Source organism: Rhyacophila brunnea, unplaced genomic scaffold (assembly GCF_057557595.1).
Source record: "Rhyacophila brunnea isolate RB1 unplaced genomic scaffold, BYU_Rbru_1.0 scaffold_19, whole genome shotgun sequence".
In the NCBI taxonomy this organism is placed as follows: domain Eukaryota; kingdom Metazoa; phylum Arthropoda; class Insecta; order Trichoptera; family Rhyacophilidae; genus Rhyacophila; species Rhyacophila brunnea.
Genome location: NW_028232848.1, coordinates 24,607,024 through 24,632,142, shown reverse-complemented (window position 1 = coordinate 24,632,142; position 25,119 = coordinate 24,607,024). Strand labels below are relative to the sequence as shown.

Here is a 25,119-nt window from a genome sequence, read left to right as displayed (position 1 = left end):
TGGCAAAAGTACCTACTTCAGCAAAAGTTATCATTTTTCCTGAAGAAGGTAGTTACCCAACATTGAATAATTTAGCCTTGCACAATACATTGCTAAACCTGCCTGAGTATGTTTAAATAAATTTTATCCTTACATAAAAATATAAATACAGGTGAAACTGAACTCTATCTGCATTGTAATTAGTGGTCGATTTCACTGATTTGCGTTATTTTTATCATATTTCAAAAACGCGTCTTCATCTGGTTATACCATGTAAAAATACTTATATTCTACTTAAAAATTAACTCCACCTATTAATTGCTACCAACTAACGTAATAAATGCTTAAAACTCCCACCAAAAATCCGGCAGAATTAGGTGAAGAAATATTCAAACCAAAATATTTGTAACTTTGAAACGAAACAATCGAGATAATATGCTAGATCGATAGGTACATCTTTGTCTAATACAGCACAATAAGAATAAATAGTTCCATGAACCATGGCATAGTGAAAAAAGTACCGTTGTTTTACCCCTACGTGGCTTGAAGAGAGAGAGGGGAGTCAGTTGTCGTTGAACCCTGAGACGTCGTCCAGGCACGTCCCAAAACCTAAATTTTCCGCCCTTTTGTACCAAAATGCGTATGACTACCGATAATAAAGTTAAAAAATAATAATTAACCCCAACTAAAATCAGTGCAGAAAACAAATAAATCATATTTTTACCATAAACAACTGCCATGACATCTTGACAATTATAAGATAAAATTTCACTTCGGTTTTTGTTACTCGCATAAGCACATATTATTATGTCCTATGTCTTGTATTAAAATTAAATATACCTAATTTTAATAAAATTCCGAATCCCTGCGGGTTTATTTTATTGTTACAATTAGTTATCCGTCTAAACAGTCAAAACTGTTTATCTCGCTCTAAATTTTATCACAGCCAAGAGAGGTGCTGTAAAAATATAGCACGTATTGCAATAATTTCAACCAACTTATTGTAATTATTACAATAAGTGCTAATACTTTGATAGAAACCTACCTTAAGTTTGATAGTATTTATCACTTTAGCGGTCAATAAGTGTATAATTGAAGGGGTTATTGCAAGACAACGATATGCCACAGAAACATAGTTTAGAGATATCTTGTTCGTTCACTATTCTAACAGGAAAAATTACTATCCTTATTAAAATGTTCGATATATCTCACATCTAATTATTCTGTTTGGAGCAGAAGGCAAAGATGACTGACCGATATCATTTTTGACTGGCATGGCATATCATATTATTGTTAAAACCATTTTTTTTTATCAAAATTTGAATTTGGAAGAATTACACATTGATCATAATTATTGAGACATCAATGTACTTTTTTTTAAAGAGTCTTAACGGCCCACGTGCTCGTCGTAGGTCAAAAACACGCGCGTCAACATAATTTTACTCCCTACTTTAATTATAGTTTGTCAATTTATGGCTACGGCCGTATGTTGTAGCTAAACCACTAGGGAATGACAAAAGAAATGGCGTATTTCAAAAAAACACTACCTTATTCTTAGGTCAATAATTATTATAAAGCAATCATTATTCATAAGATGTTTATCACACTTGAATGGTCAAAGACATTGTTTATAATAAATATCTTTAGAATCATCTTCAAATGTGTTAACCTTGCCGATTTTTTGAATAATAAAATGCCTAATTCTTGTCAAATTTGGGATCACAGAGATTATCAATATAATTTTTTATCGTGAATATTTTACAAAAATTATCTCGTAATAAATTATACTAATGGTTTCATAAATGCGTTTAAAAATTAATAAATGTAAAAAATCTTAACACCACTGCACAGTTATGTACCGAAATATGACTATATTCTAAAACATTAGAGCGAAAGGTTTAAAAGAATACTATTTTATGTAACAAAAATACTTTATGCAGTCATCAAATGTTTAAAATAACTATTAAAAATAATAAGGCTTCAAAATTATATAAATAGATTATCTACAACGTTTAAGGAGTGTCCAGGATCATGGTTTAAAAATATAATAAAAACTCAATTTTGACCTTCGACGAGCATGTCCCCCCTTAAGTAAACTGTGAGTGTATTCCCTGGGAATTATTGGTTTTATTCAAAATCAACAAATTCATAATTATGTGGCATATCATTGTCTTGCGTTAACCCCTTCAATTGACCCACTGGTTTTAATAAAGTCAAAACAAACCCAACAACATTAACCTCTCCATATTGTAACAATAGCGATTCTTAAATAATCTCGTCATAATAATGTCCTTGATCTAGAAAATGTGTCAAAGTGCGTGTTAATATATTATATGCGATTATGTTAGTGTATTTTATTTAGTTTAAACCAATAAAAATATTTTTTAATATTGTAAAGTTATGAAGCGTCACTTGAGCCACTTTGACTTGGCAGGCTCTGTATGTAACGAGATTATCATTTTTCTGTAATCAAAGAAAAAGGTAAATTCAAACAGCGGTTTCCAATAAGAGATTTCTCCTTTTATTTGCAATGCCATTTAGCCATGAAATGCGTGGAATAAATTAATTCTATACGCCACTTTTTTAAAATAAATCTTGCCAAATGTACGAGGGAACCCGTTTAGGTATTCTTACTCGGCATAAAATTGCGATTTTATTCGACTTTCTAAGAGAAAGCGCGGTCGGGCTTTTTTTTCTTAGCCGCGATAACATTAAATAAATCACAGGATTTTGGTGGTGGAAACTTCCAAATAATGAAAATGTTCGATCGCTTGTTTTGTGGAGGAATGGTATTTTCTTCGGTTGGCGAGACCTTTGTTTCAAGGTGTTCTTCATCAGACATACTATTTTAGTATATTGCTACAAGTACTTAATGTTAAATCTAGATACAAATTATAACCGTCTCTTAGCTAGGGATTGCAATAGCGAATGAAAATATTAATATCGGTATATCGGTATTTTTTAACGAATACCGGTATAAATACCGGTATTCATTAAAATATATAGAAAAAATAGAATCCTTTATATTTTATTACAAAAATATCTAAGTTCAAAAATAAAAATACCTACGTTTAAGTAGATAATAATAAATGATACAGCTGCTGACTTTTATCAATATCTTGAATTTATTGATAATTTTAACTGAAATATAGCCCCCCTCCCCAACAAAGTTTTGGTATTAAATTCGTGTAAATAAGCTGGCCGCAAGAAAAGTCTCAGATTCAACGCTTTGTTACACGTGTCAATCTAGTTGACTTTATCAATACAGGTAACCACAACATCCGCTGTCTTCTTAAAATGTCAATAAGTAATAATTAAATGAATTAAATGGTGAAAAACAAAAACATCCACCCAACAATTGAAAACCACAATTCTAGAAATATTAAATGGTACAAAACAAAACATCCGCCTATCAATTCAAAACTACAATTCTAGAACAATTTGGAAATATTAATAAAAATATATTATGTTAACAAATAAAATAATTGCGGTTTCTTCTAATATAAAAGACGAATGTATCAATGCATAATTTGTCATTACCTTGTGTAACTAGCTAGTAAGTGCTTACTTTTATTGCCTTTCCGCCTAAATAAATCTTATATCTAAAAAGTTCTTGCTGTGTTTCAAAGTAAATCACCTGTAAAATCCTTTTCGGGTAGTTTACCTGACGGAACTACCCTCCTTTCGAGATTGATATAATATTATACTGATCTTGATTGTTTTCAAGCGAGTATACATAAAGCTATTTCACTTATTATGCTACGGATTGACTTTGTCAAGTTTATGATTGAGATAATTTAAACAAGACCTGTTCTTTATTATCTTTTCCGTAATCCGGGACATAACAGCTTGGTGAACGTACTACAGTCATTAAATAATATTTTTATGAAATAATTAATGCTTTCTGGTTCTAACTATGTTAATTCATCGCAAAGAATTTTATAAATATATTTGATAAATTTTATTTTATTACTATTTCACCTTATTTATATCGGTATTTCGGTATCAATAGTTTTAATACTACAAGCCCGAAATTACAATATTTACCCATGAACTCTATATAATCATTTTTTTAATATACCTACATATTATATTGTATCACATTATACTTACTTTCTTCTTTCAAAGTTTGACAATAGAGTTAATAGTTAAAAAATACCTTTTTGTTTGTTTTGATTAAAATAAAACACAATATAATATTATGTAGCACTAATATGACAAAATTTAATAATGATCAGTGTCAATGTATTATTATAATATTATTTGGAATAAATATTACAAGATTTTATTTTTTTATTTTAATTAATAGGTAAATGTTATAGTTTTTAACCATTCAATGAATCTATAAGGTTATTAATATAAATTAAATTAAATCGTACGTATGTATTTTTCAAGATGCGGAAATCGTATTTGCTATCACAGTTTCAGAATACTACTATTTTACTATCTGGATATAATATAAGTACACGAAGACCACATAAAATATGGGAGTATACTTCATGTAATATGACATAATATTATGTTAAATGATCAATGACTTTCAAAACCAACCACTTCATTCTAAAACAAAAATAAAACAAAATTAATTATACTAATGACTGATACAACCAAATGCCAATATTCCAATTTTATTTTGCATATATAAATTTAAAATATGTAGCTAATAATAATAATGGGTTAATTTAAAATATAAAACACAATTTTTTGAACGATTTTTTTCATCAGTTTTCGCGTTGACTGCCATGAACAAAAGTTAATACCTATAGGATATTCTAGAGAAAGCTCATGCAAATATAAATATAAGTATATAGATAAAATAGTCAAAAATGTGTTTAAGCATAATTCTTACATTTTTCAAATTTGCTTAACGTAATATTACATAAAAAGCACTTTATATTATTTAAATAATAATATTTATATACAAATTCTTAGTACACTATTCCTAAAATTATAATATTAATAATAATGTCGATTTTTTACGCCATAAAAGCAAAATGATAATATGTTCCAATCTTAAAGTAGAGCAATTATCTAAAACAAGAATTATATCGGCTTTGTCGAATATTTTCCATTAACAAACCTACCGAAAAATATTTGTTGAATTAATTAGTCACGTAATAATTATTAACAATTTAACCAATAATTATTTTTCTACAAAATGTCACCTCGGCACTATCTCAAAAAAAAATAATTAGCCCTTTCTTGACGAAGCCCTTATGACTGAAGATCATAATCACTCCGGAATGTATACTGAAACATTCGTGATCAACCTTCTATACTTACTTTCTCTGTTGTGTGCAAGCTTTACATGTTTTCAATAAATTCTTTCACTTGGTCAATCTCATCGGTGTTCGCCCTCCACCCTTTTTATTAGCCACATTACTCAAAACAGTATCAATCTTTCTCATAATTATAATTATAACAATTCTAATCAAATAATTACTTAATTTTATAAGATATAATTAAGCAGTTATTTCAATACAAATCAATATATTTTTATTATAGGTTTTCAAAAATTTAAGTTACCTACTATATTTTATCATGCAAGTAACTTGATAAATACTAATTTCCGTATATATTTTCATGGATGGAGGTACAACACAATAAAGATAAGTATATTCATATTGAGATACAAGTGCTGTAAATGGCATTATACTACCCATATACGTACGAGAAAGATTTCAGGCTCTCATTCATTGAAAATCTTTCACACTTACGCCACACATATAAGTGGTATATAATAATGACTATAGCTCTATTTGTAATAACAGAATGACTTCTAGACAAATAATTAAGTAAATACTGTATTCCAGTGGTGAAAACTATGTTTTGGATATAGGTAAACCATGAGGGACAGTCATACATACGGGACTTAAGTAAACAATAATAATATTACTACTCATGAATCATCGTCATCATCAGACTGAATCTATCCACTGCTGGATGAAGGCCTCTTCGAGCAGATTCCATTTGTGTTGGTTCTGTGCGTTGCATTGCCACGTACTTCCGCAGAACTTAACCATTCCATTGATCCAGCTGCCTCTAGGTCTACCTTTCAGACGTTTTGTACCTCTTGTGTATTACTGGATGATTAGCCCTTTTCCATTTTAGTTTTTTATCGAATAGGTACACACTAATATAATGTTATATGATTTTATGATATAATAATTATATCATAAAATCAAAAAAATAAATGGTGTGTTTTTTTATTTTATTAAACTCTGAATGAAATATTAAAATTTTTATTTGATTTAACGGCGTATAAAATATTCTAATCTGTAATAATTGTTTACTTGAAGGCTGATAACGAAAAGCGTTATAATAATAATATTATAAATAATTAAGGTTCAAATAGACTATATGACGATCGGGCACATATATGCTAAGAGCGTTTTAGTGTCTATGATCAAATCTATGCCATTCCGATATTTATACATACATATTGTATGACAGCTATGACATCGTATTTACACTCTGTGACACCCTGTGACACAGGACGCCAACATAAGAAACGGGTTTTTCGACATATATATGACCGATCGTCATAGAGTGTATTTGAAGCAGTATTATAATTTTCCGGTAGATTTTCTGATAAAAAATATACATTTATATAAAAAAATAATATCGCCTCCGAACACAATATGATTATTGGAGGAAGATTTATATTGTTAAAATTATATAGTCTTTTATGATATAATGATAATTATAACATATTACAATAAAAAGTTTTTTTGGTACTGTTTGGTTATCGGGAATACAGCGGAAAACACATTTTGAAAATACCCGATATACTGGATTATTTGTTAGTTTGGTTTAGTTTAGGTGAGGTTAGGTTAGGTTAGGTTAAGTTAGGTTAACCTTACAAATAATCCAGTTTATCGGCTATTTTCAAAATGTGTTTTCCGCTGTATTCCTGATAACCGATCAGTACCGTTTTTTTACAATGAAATTTTTTTTAAATGCTATGATATTTCCGCGTTTTTTATAATTTATTAAAAAGAAAACGATCAATATACAATGGCAAAAGTATGAAAATTCTACAATATTAATTATTGATCGATTGTAAGTGTGTTGTTACAATAAACATTAATTTCTTTTAATGGTCACTTTATCCGTGGTTAGTATAATATATTAATACACGTATCGAAAATATAAGTGTCCCTAGATATGGACAATAAAATTATGTTGAATTGCAAGTATTGTTACACTAGTTAGTTGGACTCATGCGTACGTAACAATAGACACGTAACGTGGTCTAATGATTTAATAGGATATAATAATATGTTATACTAGTTTTGATGTATGTTTCAGTAGGTAATCGGTACTCTTTTAACAAATTTGTTTTATTGTAGACAGATAAAAAACACTCAAAACAATATTATTTACTAGATTCAAATTAGCCGCCAGAGATGCCACTTTTTAATCGCTATCTATAATTTTTTGATTTTCTTTTATCTATTAGACATAGGTATAAACCGCATATTATATTAAATTGGGTTATTTTAATAAGTTTTACTAAGACATCCCTTTCTCACAATACAAAGCTCGTTTTCTACCTCTATCTAATCAAAATAATTACAATATTTTTCATAAACTCAAACATAAATTACGGTGCTTATAATTAATTGATAAAACTCACCATGTGTTGAAAAAAAATCGAAATGTTTAAAATTTATTACAAGTAGTATATCTACTTTCGTAGGAGGAACTATAAAACTCTCTTTAAGATGACGCATGACTCGGCAAATATTAAAGAAACACAGACATCGCAGTCTTTATACTTTAAAAGCTCCTTTTGATGATTTTATCTCAACTTAACAGAGCTTCAAAGCTCGCTTCTCACGACGCACGGTTTTATTTTATGGCACAAAAGACAATTTCAGATTTAATTTAATCGACATTTAAAAAAGGCACTATAACATTCAAATGTTTCAAATTTTTTTTCAGGGGGTGAAAAACAGTCATTAAATTTATTTTGTTTGATGTTATAAAAAGCGATAATGTAAATGAACCTTGTTAATTTCAAATAAAACTTTAAGTGTTGACAAAGAGTTATTTCCTTTCGGAATTATTTACGCAACGAAAGATTTTTGTCAATAAAACTTATCTACTTATACGTCTTATTGTTTTTAATAAGGATACAAATTTTAATACACTGTAAACCTTCAATTTCTTTGTACTCCATTTACTCTTCAGATCTTTTTATTTAATATTCTATACATTCTATACATTACATCTTATTTACCCCAGAAATAATTACATATACCTAAATAAATGGATTTTTGAGCGGTTACTACATTGATATATTATAATGTCTTGGATCCCGAGTTCGACTCCCGGGAACCAGAAGTGGACCTGATTTTCTTAGGATTGAATATGGTAAAAAATACTGAGATTGTTAAGTCAAAAAGGCGTAGCATAGAGACCGACAATATCCAGCGGAGCCTCACGTTAAACTTGCCAGTCTTTACTATTTATATAAAATTGGTTACTAATGGTATATTGTTTTTGAATGTTATTAAATATGATGATGATTTTAGGACTTTTTGAAGAATACAGTGTGTGAAAATACTAGCAATCTTATTTTAATTTTTCTCTGAAAAGATGTTTCAAATATTGTTACTTGGCTCTTTTAGCATAATATTTGTAATGAGTTTATCACTATAATAATAATTTACAGTTGAGTAACTTATACTATTTTGTATTGAAATAAAGATGGGTGCTATTAAAAAATAACTTTCACTATCTAAAAGAATCATTGAATCTGTTCTACGTAATATTATTATGTGTGAGTATTTTTTAGCTGTATAATTTAAGTATATAAATAATAGTATAATTAATTTATTAATTATCAAATAATAATTATTAGTAACGTCGTATACACACTGTGAAATAAGTTGTCAACTTTAAAATATGTGTTGGGTTATTACACTATTATATATTGTAATGACTGTTAAGCTAACTTGGCTTATTTTTTATATTGCTACTTAAGCAAAATGGTAACATCTTTATATTCACTGCTTTTCCAAGACTAAATGAGAGAGTTAAGCAATGTTGCCAATTTTATAATGTTGTCAATTCGAGTAAAGCTCACCTTTTATGTTTTAAACATATTTCAGCACGAAATACTGTAAGAAGTTGCTGTATAATTTTGAATTTATTCATTAAAATCTAATAATAATGTAGACAAATTAATATTCTAAGTATTTTTTCTTTTTTTTTCAGATACACTATGAGGCCACTAAATTTTGATGTTGGAGCATTTTGTCCAAAAATGCTCTCGGCTTGGATATTCATACTGGCAGAATTTATAACCGGTAAGTAATATTTTTCTAATGTAGGTAATAATAATATACCTTTAATACGAAAACATTAGTTAAATGTGAATCTTCGGGAGGTACAATCCTAAGATTAAATACATAAATTGGTTATAATCATAATTCATAAGAAATGGTTGGATTTAAATTTGAATTCAGTGGTATTCTTGTCAATATATTTTTAACAACATATAGAATTTACGAATAAAGTAAAATATAATATTAAATATATCAAAATGTCAAAGTCAAAATGGTGTAAGGAATCTTTTTTCACAGTCAAACTGCATGTTTCAAATGTGATATTGGTGTAGGTATATAATAAAACTAACGCGCTCTCATGGTACTATTGTATTACCAAGATAGGGGATGAGGTGTGGGATCTACAACCAATTCCCGTACAGCTACTATAGTTTTGTGTATATGTTAACATCTCAGGTATACGGCTCACAAAATAAACTGAGTCTATCATATTATGCAAATGAATCTAAGGCACGCACGTGCATATCAAGTATCAAGCTTTGAAGGTGATAAATTTAAGCCACAACTACTTTCCAGTCTGTCACCATGGCGTTTCGTGTATACAATCGTCTCAAGTAGACGAATCAGCTGCGTCTCTCATTTAATAGATACTAAAATGTGTCTTTACGTCTAGACTGTAGGTTTCTTTTGTCGCATAATTATTTGATGGGTTCATTCATTTACGAAAAAAATTGTGAACATTTTCGAAAGTTGATATATATATATATAATATATTCTTTTGGCATCTTCGGGCACTGTGTACACTCACCAAAAGGAAAATAAACACTGACAACCGTACCATTGTTCATTGTACCATTGTACGATTGTTCCTAGAATGGACGATTTTACACCTTTTTAGTATAGTATTTTTATTGTTTGTAATTACTAATGATCTATTATTAGGTTTGACGATTTATTATATGCTTATCGAGTGTATTATTATTAATAAGATTGGGGGTTTTTTACAAACACTTCAAGTATTCATAATCTGTTTGATATATTTTTTATTGTTACTCTTGACTTGATAGGTGGGTAATGGATTTTTTTACCTACTTTATTGTATTTATTGGATATATACGTTAGAGTTAATATTATTCGTTTTCAGTATTTATTTGCCTTTTGGTGAGTGTACACGGTGCCTAAGGATGCCGAAAGGCGAAACCCGGGTCGCAAAAAATGACTCAAATAAAAAGTGTAGAGGTTTACACAACTCTACAACCGACGTATTATTGTCTGTGGTCATTTGTATGGCACAGACAATAATACTAAGCAGAAATGAGAGTTAACAAATCAGTTGCATTTTCGAGCTAGAATTGTACAGTCAAATAATCACGCGCAACTCAGTGAATATCCAATTCAATTTTAATAAAATCACAATTTAAATCATACGTAACATAACATCAATGCCAATGTGTCATTACGGTTTAATGCTGTGCATCAAACATCTATAATCTAAAATGTAATGCCACAATATAAACCCAAGAAAATACATCACTGTGTCTTATTTCTATTGCGCCCCGAACATATAATATCACACACACGACGCAACTTTCTGCATACAAATAATAGATGTTGGATCTACACACCGAACAACAAAAGATCCAATATCTTCAATTCAAATTCCATCAAATACCTTTGGTCGATAATTTTAATATTGTATATATATATATTCAGTTCTTGTTAGTAGTCAGTTTGATTTAATAATGATTGAAAAATACAAGTCTTCATCAAAACCGTAAAAGTAATCCTCTTAATAAGCAGTAGAAGTTTTTTGTTCTGGCGACACTATACGGGCAAGACAATAAAGCACCACGAGTAAAATCGACCCTAACCCATCACCTGCGCTGCTCACCTATGGGACCTTAAAGCTTACCGTTCTTAAGCCTGGATCGTGCACCAGCCCGCACCCAAGTCTTTCAAGTCACTAGACAGGGGGAGCTTTTCGACCTGTACTGGTCGGATCAATGGCGGTTTGCGGATTTTGCCTACGCAGTAAACAACTTAAGCAAGCATTAACTTGATTTGAATATTCATTAATGCAAATTATTGTTATGTAGATTTAATGAAAATAATAGAGTCGTGAAAGCTTTTTGTAATCAGTTTTCACTTACAGAGTAAAATGTATTTTCGGATTCGTGCCAAAACATTGCTTTATCGAAATCGGATATTACTAGAAGCAGTGCTTATTTACTACATAACATATAATTTAAATATCTTAAAAGACAGTGATTCCCGAACCATTTCATTTCAATGTGTTCTTAGTGTTTATTTGTTTCTTGTGCCCTACGAAATATTTTCCAAATTCAAATTATATTTATTTTTACATATAAGTAGTGAACATTACAAATTGTTAATTTAAGGCGTTTACAACATGCCATTCGGAAACAAAGAAATATTATTAAAACAGTACATATTAGGTAAAAAATAAATAGATCAATATTAATTTATTAATACTTTGGACGCTGAAGACGCACCCGGCGCGTAATGAACAGGCGGCCGATCTATGTAATTAACGTGCATTTTAAAGGTTGTAATTAAAAAATTATTATCTATACTATACATAATATATAAATATACAGCGAGTCTCATTCGCTGCTGACTAGATAATGAATATTAAACAGTAGAAAAGTGTAAATACAAAAAAATATAAATTAGATACAAGGAAGTACACCGAATGAGCTAAGCAGACCGTATTTGAATGTATAAAACAACATCCACCTATACTCATCTTCATTTAGGTAGAATATATCAACATTCGAAGCGATTTGGTTGAACAGAGTTACTGCCATCCCTTTGGTTGACATTAACAATGGCAGCTTAGTTCTGCTCCTTGGGAGAACAAATAACTGATGCTCCCGAATGTGCGTGTCAGGTGATTAACATATTGACATATTATATTAGTAGTTTTGAATCAATGTATTTTACCTTAACTCCTAGATGGCATCAATATATTCCCAAATCCTAGTTTTGATTAACCTAATTAAACTTTTCTTAATTCAACGAATAATTAATAGATAAGCTTTATATACTAAACTGCTTATTTGATTTCTCTCAGATCTCAAATCCACGCATTCTAATATATCCATAATACTTTTTTTTTGAATATTAATTATAAAACACATTATTGTGCTGAGATATTTCATATTAAAAATTATATGAGGGAACTTTAGCAACCACAGACAGTAGTAAATAAGTCCCCAGCTGATGATCATGACGATATTTGTTATAGAACCTGTGGTATCGTGGCATCAAAATAATCAGTCACACCCTAAATTTATACCGCAATAAATTCTATTTTATATTCAGTTGTTTCATTGCGTGGATTAAATAGTTATTTATCATTGTATACAATATCACATTGGCGTAGTTTACATTACAAAAGCTCAGTTTGAAGCGCTGCTGCAAAGTTAATTTAGCGAGTGGGGTCTTTCGCGATTTTCTCAGAACGTCTTCATTTTTCTCGGCGTAAGCTCGTCGCGGCGTTAAAAATTCAGCGTCGCGGTGAGCTTTTTCCGGAGCTTTTCATTTATTCCGTATACCTTTTTAAAGCGGCATTATTTTTTCGTACAGACATGCAAACGATTTGATGTATAGAAAAATTTTATTCATAACTTTTAACGTATTAATGTAGCTACTCAAAATACTCGATAAATTATGTAACATCCAATCATGTGACACAATTACCGTTATATTTTTGTATTTTCTGAAATTGGATTTAAATAACAATTTTTTTTTTTCAAAAACTTCAAAAACATACCAGAAATACCTTTAATGTATACTTCTAAGGTTATAATCAAAATATTTACATTCAATAACAAAATAGTCTTAAACGAAAAAAAAAATGTATGTAAATGTCAACTGTCAATTTTATTACAGACAGCTAAATTTAATTAACATATAGTCTAATTGCGCATTTAGACATGAGTGGACTTACTTGTACCAATAGTCTGTATTTTAAACTATCGCGATAATAACAGTTTACACGTCATACAAGTGCTTACTGTCTCTCCAATTACCCTCTTCAAGAGTAAACAAGACGTGATGGTGTCATTGTATAGTGCTATTTGACTACTCGTGATGAGTCTCTGCATGGTGTAGTTCATTTTTTCCAGTAGGCTTGCCACTATCGTTCTACTGCGCAAACGCAGATATCTCACAGTCCAATTGTCGCGTGAAAATTCAGAAGCTTCTGATCTTTTATGATCTATGCTGCATGCAATCTAGCAATTTGCACGATAATACGTATTTATTTTTGTGTTTTTACATTTTCGTGTTATGGCCGTGATAATACAGCAGTAAATTTGTGTACGTCTAAACGGGGCTAATACTGAATTTATACGTGTTAGTAGATCACATAATATTAATATAATAACTTAGGAATTAGAAAAAATGAACATATTACATACCTAAGTATTTTTTTAATTAATTTAAAAACCAGTCAACTGAAAATAAATACAAGTTAATAGTTTTGAATTCCCAGAAATACAAATGAAACTCTAATAACAATCGTATTTTGTTTGTTGATTTGAAAGATATAGTTAAAACTACGAATTAAACTGTGTACACTACATAATATCATCAATAATTTTTCAAAAATACTTGTATTTTCCTTTTGCTTACAATTTCCTCCAATTACTTCCGAGGCTACTACCACCTTCATAGAATGTTGCTCCAGAGCGCCCCCTAGGGCCAATATCACATACATTGGTAAATACTGATGTAATGCAATTCAATTTTAAGACTCACATTCTTGTAATTTATCATACAAAGCAGTAGAATGTGTTAATAATGTTCCACGCATAAATGTATACGTGGTGATGTAAAAAAATACTTCAAACTCATTTTTAATTAAATGTCATTTGTACCTACTCCTTTATTTCTCAGCCCCTCAATTATAATATAACATTAACTTCATTTTTACTTTTTGTAAAGCTCATCATGTATCGCAATATGTATTTATATTTATTCAAAACAGAATATAGGGTACTCAAGGGTTTTTATTATTGAAAAATGTATATAAATCTTATATAAAAAAACCTCAGAAACCTACATATATATTAGAAAAAAGTTAGGTAATTGTACCGCAGATGCCGTCATGAGCTTTTATATTTTTTTTTACGAAAACAGTTTATTCCATGTAGACAATTATATTACACACCTTTTTCTGTCGGCGCATAGGCTTTTCTATGAAATAATTGTTTACTAAAAATTTGAAATTTTCATGCATTTTGATGCATCATTATCATAAACTAAGATTATATTAGGTAATATTAGGTTAGGGTAGGTTAGTTTTGGTTAGGTTAGGTTTGGTTTGGTCTAAAAAGAAAGTTATAAAATCTCATGACGGCATCTGCGGCACATTTACCAAAAGTTAGACCGAGTGTGAATCGGACACACCTCTTACACTTTCAGGGTAAGTGATTTCCCTCAAAACATTTTTTTCTATTTTTTATAATAATATGGGTAAATACCAAGTACCTATAAATTGTATTTTTATATATAAATGGTATTATATTATAATATTTTTCAGATTTTTTGTATTGATTTTGAATGAACCTCTTCAGATAGGGCACATTCGTTTCTTAAAGGAAAATTGTCGAGAGGAAAATTTTTAGGTTACGTGCAGTTTTATTTCCTTAAATATGCGCCTCCGTATCATTGTGTGCGTAACTTCCGCCCTAAAATAGAAAATATGAGAACAGGGAGGGAAATTCTTGATAAAATGTATCTTTCCCTGTTTAATAAAATAAAAGTATTTTTCTCAAAGGAAACGGAATAATTCAAATTTTCCAGACACTCGAATTCAATAACGAAAACTATGTTTCTGTATTGTATGTGGCATTGCATAGGAATACTCACATTATAATGTATTCAGCGGAAATAAACTTTTGAATATTATAATATGCAAGTTGAAGTACTTGGCTTTACAACACAATACTTCGTTGATCGATATACGCTAATCTTTCTAAGCCTAATAATACTACCTAATATCTCACTATCAATAATAATTACAACATAAAAATATACAACGTTTTTTAATTTTCTGTTGAATCATTATATAAACTTGACTTGACTAGCTTAAACGATCAAAAAAATTGTATTTGATAGAAATAATACTGAAATGTCATTTTGACACTCGTATTGATTTCCATAGTAACGCACGTATATATTAATAATTTAGTTGTTAGGACCCTAGCAACCGATAATAGTGGATTGGATTACGGATTTCTTCCAAAATAACTTTTTATGCAAAACAGAATTAACTGAAAATGAATTTAATTCTACTTAAAAATCGCAAAAGTATTTAGAAAAAATGCATTGGCATCGTGTTCTGATATATTCTAAATGTTTTAAATGTCTAGTTAGTCGGAAAGTTAGTTAAAAATCGATTGCAAGATTTGTACCGGACAAACAACCACCGGACAAATAAGAATACGACCTAATAAAAACGTTGTAATAAAATTTAAATAATTCTGATGACAATAAAAGTTGAACAAACGAACATCAACTTTAATTTTGATCTGTCGTAATAATTTAAAAATGGAATTAAAAAAACAATAAACAAAATAAACAAAAAAAACAATAAACAAAACAAAATAAACAACAAAAAAAACAAACAACAAACAACAAACAACAAACAAAACAATTGATTTTAGTTTTATACTTATTCCATTTGAGTCGTATTTTGCGAATCGAGTATTGTATGATAATAATTTATTCTCATTATGTAGCACTTTACTTTAGTTTCACCCTTATGAGTTTTATGTGCCTTTTAATATATTAATAGTGAGTATTAACTGTGGTATTTCCAAACACTTCAAATTGCCAATACTAGTTTTTATGCTTGCTCCTTTACTTAGTAATAAATAAACTTTGTTATATTGAATTATTGTTATATAAGAATTAACAGTATTCTGTTGCAGCATGCATTTGCCATTTGTGAGTGCGCACAGTATCCGTAGATACCAAAAACTGAAACCAGGCTCGAAAAAATAAGTCAAATGGAATAATAAAAAACTGAAATCAATTAAATAATTTATATTCAAATTCCATCAAATACCCTCAGTCGATTATATCAATTTTGTTAACAAACATACTTTGTATTTTCTAGGTAAATATATATTATTGTTTTGGCTTATACGTTGATTTTATATTTCGTACTTAAATTGTACCTACATATATTTTTTTTGCATATATCATTTTAACTCAAATTTAAAACAATAACTATATATCATAATAGCTTTTTTCAATGTGCTACAGTCCAAAACGTGCTTTAACCATTTATCTTCTTCACATATTCTTCTCGATTTTTAGTAGTCTCTAACAAGACCTGCATGCAAAAAAACTCCTGTTTACCCATTTCACTAATCTATCTAACTTTCAATTTATATATTTTTTATTTAAGAAAAACATGTCCTGCCCTACTGAACTGTCATAATTTACGATACAGAGAGTCTTTGGGTGTGTTTACATTACATAATAGGTCAGTAGCGCATTTTTCTCCAGGTGCCAGTATCGAGTACCGTAACTACATGAAAAGCCTTCACCAGCATTCAAACTAATGTCGGACGTACCCACGACAACACTATGGTGAAATGGGGGATCTCTGGTTACCCAGTCTGCATACACATATATTCTCATGCAATGCATGCCTACTTAAATCCTTAAATGCAACCTTAATGAGATTTTACAACTTAGGAAAACGGGGTTGCTTTTGCCAACTTCTTAAGTGACGTTTTGTAGCTGCTGAAGATTCAGAATTAATACTTTCGACTGGGTATTGTATGGAAATTTGAATTTAAAATTTCTAATTGACTTAACTTTTCTACTATTCCATAAGAAGTAGACTATTGATGGTAAAGTTTTCGCTTATAAAATCAAATGCTTCGAATAAAATACCGAGAATGTTAAATTCGTATATTGCTTTTCAATGTATTACTAGAATTTTTGGAACTAATTAATATTTCAATACTTGGGCACATTCTGTATTACTGTTACAAAACTACAGTAGTTGTATGAATATTCAATAGTTTCAAACAAAAAAAAAAAATCAAAACCAACCACGTAATTTTCAGTTAAAAGATAATAGTATTTACGGATTTAATTTACAAGCAACACGTCATGCTATCTTTAATGATTTAAGTTATGATTTATCTTGATTAATTATTCATTTTTTTTTTTAACATATTGTGGACATTACAAATTATAAGTTTAAGACGTTCACAACATGACATTTAGAAACAAAGATATATAAATATAACAGTATTACATAGCAAAAGAGATAGATGAGTAGATAAATAAGATAGGTACAAGGAAGTACACCGGATGAGATAAGCAGACCCTATTTTAAGAATTTATAAAACAACGTCCACCGAAACTCATTCTCACGTAAGTGGAATATATCAACACCCGAAGCAATTTCGTTAAACATAGCTATCGCCCTCCCAATTGGCATTACCAGTGGCAGGTTGGTTCTGCACCTTGGGAGAATAAACAACAGAAGGTCTCTATTTCTAAGATAGTTATCAGGGACACACAGGTTAACACTACCCAGAATGGCAGAGTTCTCATTTATACCTCGTATAAGTCGAAAAAATACGTAGCTAAATAAAGATTTCTTCTAAATTGCAGACTGCAGTATGCAAGCATGCCTAAGAGAAAGTCAGTTGGATAAAGCCACGGATAGTATCCATACAACCTCGGAACCAAAAGGAGTCTCAAGGAATTATAGAAGTTGGATACCTTTTAGGCTCTGAAATTTGAATTTCAGATTACATAGTTGTAGTGTGAGTTATAGATTGATCAGCAGCTAAGTAGATTAGAGCACTTATATGTTGTATTTAATAAAAGTACCCAATTCTTTTAACATACTGTAACCTCATACTGCCATACAAATTATGGGGTAAAATTATAACTTTATATGCAACTATTGTAGTATGTATAATATGTTTTCATACCTCTTGTTTTTTCCCACAGAAGTATAAAAATACTTTTCTTTTTTATATTTTTATGGAGTCAAAAAGATTGCGCTTATACGAAAAATTTTGGAATAGTTGCAGAATTGCCAAAGTCTGTGACAAATGATTTATGCCCAAGTTTATATCCACTATGAGAAACAACAGAGATTATGTTCAACAAAATTATTCAGTTTATATATTGGGGTACAGCCAAATACAATATATAAGCAGTGTGCTTAGGTTATTTTTTATCTTCAGTGAAAAATTAAGTGATTTATTTTTTTAGCTTCTTTAACACAATATAATTTTGGTCTATTTTATTATTTTACTATAATATACCGTAGTTTATATCTTAGGTTATTGTCAAAAGTTGTTAAGTCAACAATTTAGGTATTTTGAGTTAATGATTAATTATTATGTGTATTCCACAGGAAAGTACTTTTTCAAAGTATTAATATTATTATTGATAAATGTTTGTAACTGCTGATTATTCAATACGTGCTCAAGAAAAACTTAATAAGATGACAGATACCAATATCTCCGGATTCAATTTTATTGTTGAACCTGTATTAAAAATTTATACAGAAAAAGGTTTGTAAGACCAATTAAGGTAGTTTTGGATAAAAGAGAGGTTTTGTTAATGTAATAAATGGTATTTTTCGAACACGTAAATTACTAGTACTATTAATAATAATTGTAGTAGACAAATTTAATCATTATAATATTGTTGATCTAACTAAAATAATACACTGGCGATAGGACCACAGCGATATGACTTTCGATGATTATGATCCTTGATTCCAATATGAATACAAAGTAAACTATCAAAATTTATAAAATCTTGTCTGCCAAAGATGATTAAGTATGACCGTTTCTTAATAATGACTAGGCAATATTTTGTCTAAAATTATTGGTGAATGTAGACTATTTAACATACTAAAATAATATAATATACTGCTATTTATTAAATAAACCTGTTTTTAATTAGGTTTAGAACAAGACTGATTTTATAGAAGATGTCAAACTTTAGAATAGCCATAACCCCATACTTAACATGTTTTTTCCCTCATACTTACAACAAAAGGCCATTAGATTTTCGTTAATAGGTATATAAAAGCGAGTGCTACAGATGAAGAGCCGTTTGGCATTGGTGCCTTATCTTTTGTTCTTCTTCTCTTCTTTCGCTCTGTCACGGCCCAGCATTGGGGCACAAGTTCGCGCCACTTACCTCGATCCATCGCCAACTCTTGCGCCTCCTTCCATTCCAGACCTGCAGTGCGTAGATCACTTTTGTAGCACCGCTGCAGGGTGAGGGAGGGCCGGCCACGATGACGGAACCCTTGAGGCTGTGCTACAAAGGTACGGAGTGTCGCATTTTTTTGCGGCACCCGGAATACATGTCCCAGCGACTTAAAACGTCTTTATATAAACGTGCCATATATTGTACCTATATATTATTATAACAGAATATAAATAACATGTTTTACATACTTACAAACTTTTAAGTTTGGCAGTAACCCCACGGTATTATAACAGTGTCTTGAGAGATTAAAGTAATATAGAAAATAATTATCATTTGCGTTAGAAATACTATTTTTTAAAACATAATAAATCTCCGTAAAATAATATCAACTTAAAATAGTGAAGAGTGTTTACCAAACAAACTATATTTGTTGTAAAATTTACTCAACAAAAGTCTTCCTGAAACTTGACACTGTAGCAAAAGTTTCAATCTGCAGCCGAGTTTCAGGAAAATTGCATTACACCGGCGATAATATTGACGCGCTAGTATAACTTTGTAAAAAGAGATTGAAAAGTATGCAACGCCTCGGTGAATCGTAAGCTTTTTGTACACAAATAGACTTATAATAAAGCTAGGTCGATAAATGTTTTCTATACTTTTACAAAAGCACACCGCTTGCTGTAAATTAAATATTATTTATGTGCACATTTTTTTTATTTTAACTAGTTTAATTATTATTTTACTTGTTCATTTAAACCTTTTTTGAGACCAATGTTTTACCTTTTAGAGACTTCAGTATACACTGACAATAACAAATATACAACTAACATGGAGTACAGATTTTACCACTATATATAATATTTATGTTTTCTGCGACATGTGGTTGTTTATTTATTTTACGGGGTCACCGATTTGTAGTTGTTTGGATTTTTAGTTTACGTTTCTGAGATGTGAAGTCAAAATCACTGCTATCCTTTGAATTATCTTTTAATTACCACATTTAAATAACACGTTAATTATATATAATAGCCAACGACTCCAAACGCGTCAATTGCGGTGTTAGCACTAAATGAGTTAATTGATTTTTGATTGAGCACAGAATTGTTTTTTTGTAGATGTTTATTGATTTGACTTCTGTGACGCGACTTAATCTACAATTTGATCTAAGTAAGTCTTTTCTGAGTAAGTCTTGCTGTCAGCGTTAAGTATAATGTTTATCGATAGATGTTACTATAAATTTGCTATGGTTACCAAAATTTACATTTGGAAGATGTTTTCTATAATATATTATAAAAAGTCTCATTGTCCAACAAGTAAAAAATCTGTATTCAAATCCTACTGCTTATCTCATAAGTTGCTGAGATTTTTTTAAAGTTATCTATATCATCATAGATGCTTTTGGTTATAAAAAGTGTGTATTTCTTCAGTTTTGAATGAAATAATAAAACAAAAACAAAGATAAAAAAAATAAGAACCATAAAATAATAATATGGATTGGGATGCCACTGTGCCACTCGCAACATCTGACAAATCCAAAAATGTGTCGCCTAATTATATCACTGTTAGTTACTCTTGAGATACTAAGGGAACTGGAGGAGGTATTTTATATACTTGGGGAAACCTAGTACTTATATCAATAGTTGTATAATTATTATTTAATTAGTTTATATATAATATGTACCTACTTATACTCGTATGGTTTAATTTACATTTTTTCTCAATTATTTCGTTTTACTCATTTATATATTATCATTGTTTACCTATTTATTAATTGTTTATGTAATGCTCAATTGTTTGTTTTCAATTCTTTAAAATAATAAGTAAATAATAACGACACACTATTTTAATTACCTAGTCAATATAATTAACATAATTTTTTTATTATTAATTCATAGAAAATAGGAAAGCATGAATCAATAATTTTATTAATGACGTGGCAGTTAAAATTTATAACCAGGGCTCTATAATAATAAAGGTGTTTCTACACGCAACCTGGATAGTGTATTATGTCAGCATATTTTATGAAAATTTGTAACAGTGTGTCTACATACGCTGTATTCTGGTTTTAAATCCATTATTTTAACAAATATTTTAACATGGACCATGTTTTACTCATGATCTCCGACGCAAAAGCGTTATAAAAATTGACGTAGAATGACGCGTAGCCCACCCGCGGCCCGCGCGCCGCCCCGATTACTTACGCGCGCCGACTATTTTCATTTTACGGTCAGTAGCCTACATACTACATATACGTATTATTGCTTTATTATAACGTTAGTTTTATTATCGTAATTACATAATTTTCAGAAAAGTTAAATTGTTTGAATCCTCAATTACTTTGATAAATAAATTTTTTATCGAATTTGGATAACCAGCATTCAGAAAATCAGTAGGCAAAGCATGTTCCATGTTTAATAATTTTAGTCATCAATAAACATAACACATTTGTCAGCCGCAGCATTTACCAATAATAATTTCTAATTTAATAATATTCTTATCACATTACGTATATCCTCTTTTTTCTCATACCACAAAGGACAAATTTAATCCTACTTCATATAGAAAAACTCTATTTTAAGATCACTGTGAGCATTTTTTTTCTATCGTCTAACTGTTTATTGCCAACAAACTGCAAGTCAGATTTGTAAAAGGCTTTGAAAATATTTTTTGAAGATGCAGTCATTATATTATTAATTATTAACTTAAATTCGTATAACATAGAATGTTTGAAACCATATAAAAATATAATATTGTATAAAGTGTAGACTTATAAGTATCACCATATATTGTTAAATTATAAGAAATTCTGTGATTACTTGGACAAGTCGGTTAGATGAAATCCTGGAACTATATTTCGAATTGTAAAATAACTGCATTAGTATTCTTGAAAGGAAACATGCTCGACACAATTTTTCCCGACAAATTGGCATTCTTGTCACTTTGCGAAGAAATGTAGAAGTCGTTGTAATATTCTTTTTGTGGAGGTACAAAATATATGCAGAATGTCTTAGTTCTTCATCTCGATTCATTGAGTCGGCTCGTTTTGGTTACGTGACTCGATTCACTAGTATGTACATTTTCATATAACATTGCCTCTTATTCGTTTCGGACTCAATACTGTACCCTCTGTAGTGGATTATTACTTGACAATTGCGAAAATAGTTACTACATGATCAGATATCCTTACAATAGCATAAGAAGGCTTATAAATAATTTAACCATAATAACACGTTTAATGAATATCAAATGACTCCCTTCAAAAACACCTTACAGATAACATTTGCACTCGGGGAATAATAGTGGCACAAGTCCAAATTTGTCGTTTTAAGTAAAGCATGCAGAAATGATTCAATATATCATTTCTATTCGCCCAAATAGCGGCATAATTCTTAAAAATATAATGGTGGCCTTAAAAGCATTTATGTCATTATCATATCATAACATTGTACTTGAATTCAAGCAGAAATAGTGGCACAATGATCATTGTGCCATTATTATTGCGGATAACATTCAAAATGAGATGATTCAAGTGTGTCAACTTCACGCTATTATAAAGTAAATTTTAAAAAAAGCTGATTTAACACACCAAAATAAAATTTTCAAACTGTTCTCCTGCAAAAACAAGTTTTTTTGAGTTGTGCCACTATTATTCCCCGGGTGCGCAATATTAAATTGTATCATTAATGTATTGTCTGTTTTTATTTTAATAATTTAGTAAGTAGGTAATTGATTTTTTTTCTCTTTTTAAAAGATTTTTGTAAAGCTTCTATTTGTATTGTTACTCATACCTTGTATCAATGGTTATTTTAACTAAAATCGTACGTATTGCATTTTACCGTAGCACATTTCACCGTAAACCATCTTGCCGGAGAGGGAGATCGTATAGGATTGAGATAAAAAAAATTACGCGTTTTTCATGAAGCATAGCAGATAGTACTTATTGTTCTAATCTTATTAGATTCAATAAAATAGTAATCAATTTTTATAAACCATGTCCGATCCTAAGAAGATAATATGGGCCTCGACAGAAGGGCGATATTTTTTTTACGAGAAATACAATATGCCACTTCTATTCAATCTATTAGGTCCATACCAAATACACATTGAAAAACAACATGAGAATTTTCCAGGCATGGGATTCAAATCTGGGATCCACGATTTTATTAGCCGATGCGGTAATTGCTTTGCCATCGTGTCGTCTTCTATTTTCCATACAACATCTCCCGATAAACTGTGATTCGGCTGACTACATACCGAGACGCATACTAATTCATAGTTTTCAATATTTTTTACTCGTTTTTCCATTCTATTATCAATAATTAAGTCCGCATCCAGAAAATGACAATATCCATTTATACACAATTTATCAGAATTATAATCTTATTTATAACTTGTTTTAAATGATTGTTTGGTATAAATAAATAATAAATGTAAATCTAAAGTGACAAAAATATGAATCTCAAGATACATCTTAATATTTTAATATAAGTACCTAGACAAGTATGAGTTGCATAAAAAAGTCGATTTTCAACTTTCGATATCTCTAAAAGTATCAGTTTCTTTAAAATTATTTACTTCAAAATCTATGTGTAGGCACTTATAAGATAAAGTAAAAGTATCAGTAGATCAATAAAATACTTGCATTATTCAAAGAAGTTCAGCATAATAATAAACGTAATATTCAAAATTCGGCCACTCTATTAATATAATATAAAATATTACGTTGTTTAATTTGTATAATAAATAAATTTTAGCAGATAATTTAAAAAAATGTATTATGTTTTAGTTTTAATTTTTTCAAATAAATATTATCTGACCATTTTAACCAAATATAATGTATTATAATGGAGGCACTATGAAAGCTACAAATTTAATTGAATTTTACACACAATTTGAATTGGGATTTATAATTTCATTACTGAAATAATTTTGTTTTACGTTACGAATTTAATTGAAATTCGTATTTTATTGTTTGATGATTTAATTATTTCAACGACAATACTATAATAATTTTATATTATAAGATTATTTACTTCTCTTATATGTAATTATAACATTCCCAAATTCGTAAAACTTGTAATTCTGATATTGGAAGATACATAATATTTGGTACACGAGTTCTTATACAATAATTTCTATCGAAAATTAGGGACAAGCTGGTGTTCTCAATATAATATTCTCACGAATAAATTACGTTTCTAATTTATATCTTAAAACTCTACCAATATATTCGTTGTATAGTGAGTTTAAAGAATAACGTTAATCGATACTAATACAATAAGTAACAAAAAGCTCCCACTATCAATATTTTATATTTAAAAATACTGTGATCTTACTGAACATTATTACTATACTGGTGTATCATGAAGATTTTATGGGTTTATTACTTACTAATGAGATTTTAAGACAAGCTTATAAGCTAAGAGAATTTTTAACTAATTACTGTCAACTGCAGAAAAGCTACATATTTTGGCTAAAATAGGCTTAACAAAAAACTTAGCACCGAAAAGAGTGAAAGGAGCTTGGTGAGACCTTCATTCAGCAGATAACGATGATATCATGTGTAATATATTTTCATTTTGGTATCGTCGACCAGTCTCAGTAA

General features: G+C 29.5%; 1 protein-coding gene across 1 annotated transcript in view; it reads left to right on the top strand.

Annotated features, from left to right (window-relative positions):
- LOC147072864 (lachesin-like) overlaps positions 1 to 25,119 on the top strand; it is a 275,503-nt gene that overhangs the window by 21,817 nt on the left and 228,567 nt on the right. Inside the window, exon 2 of the mRNA XM_085945738.1 lies at positions 9,205 to 9,296. Within this exon, the coding sequence (XP_085801864.1) occupies positions 9,212 to 9,296 (85 nt within the window). The 5' untranslated portion in view covers positions 9,205 to 9,211. The remainder of the gene's footprint in view (positions 1 to 9,204; positions 9,297 to 25,119) is intronic.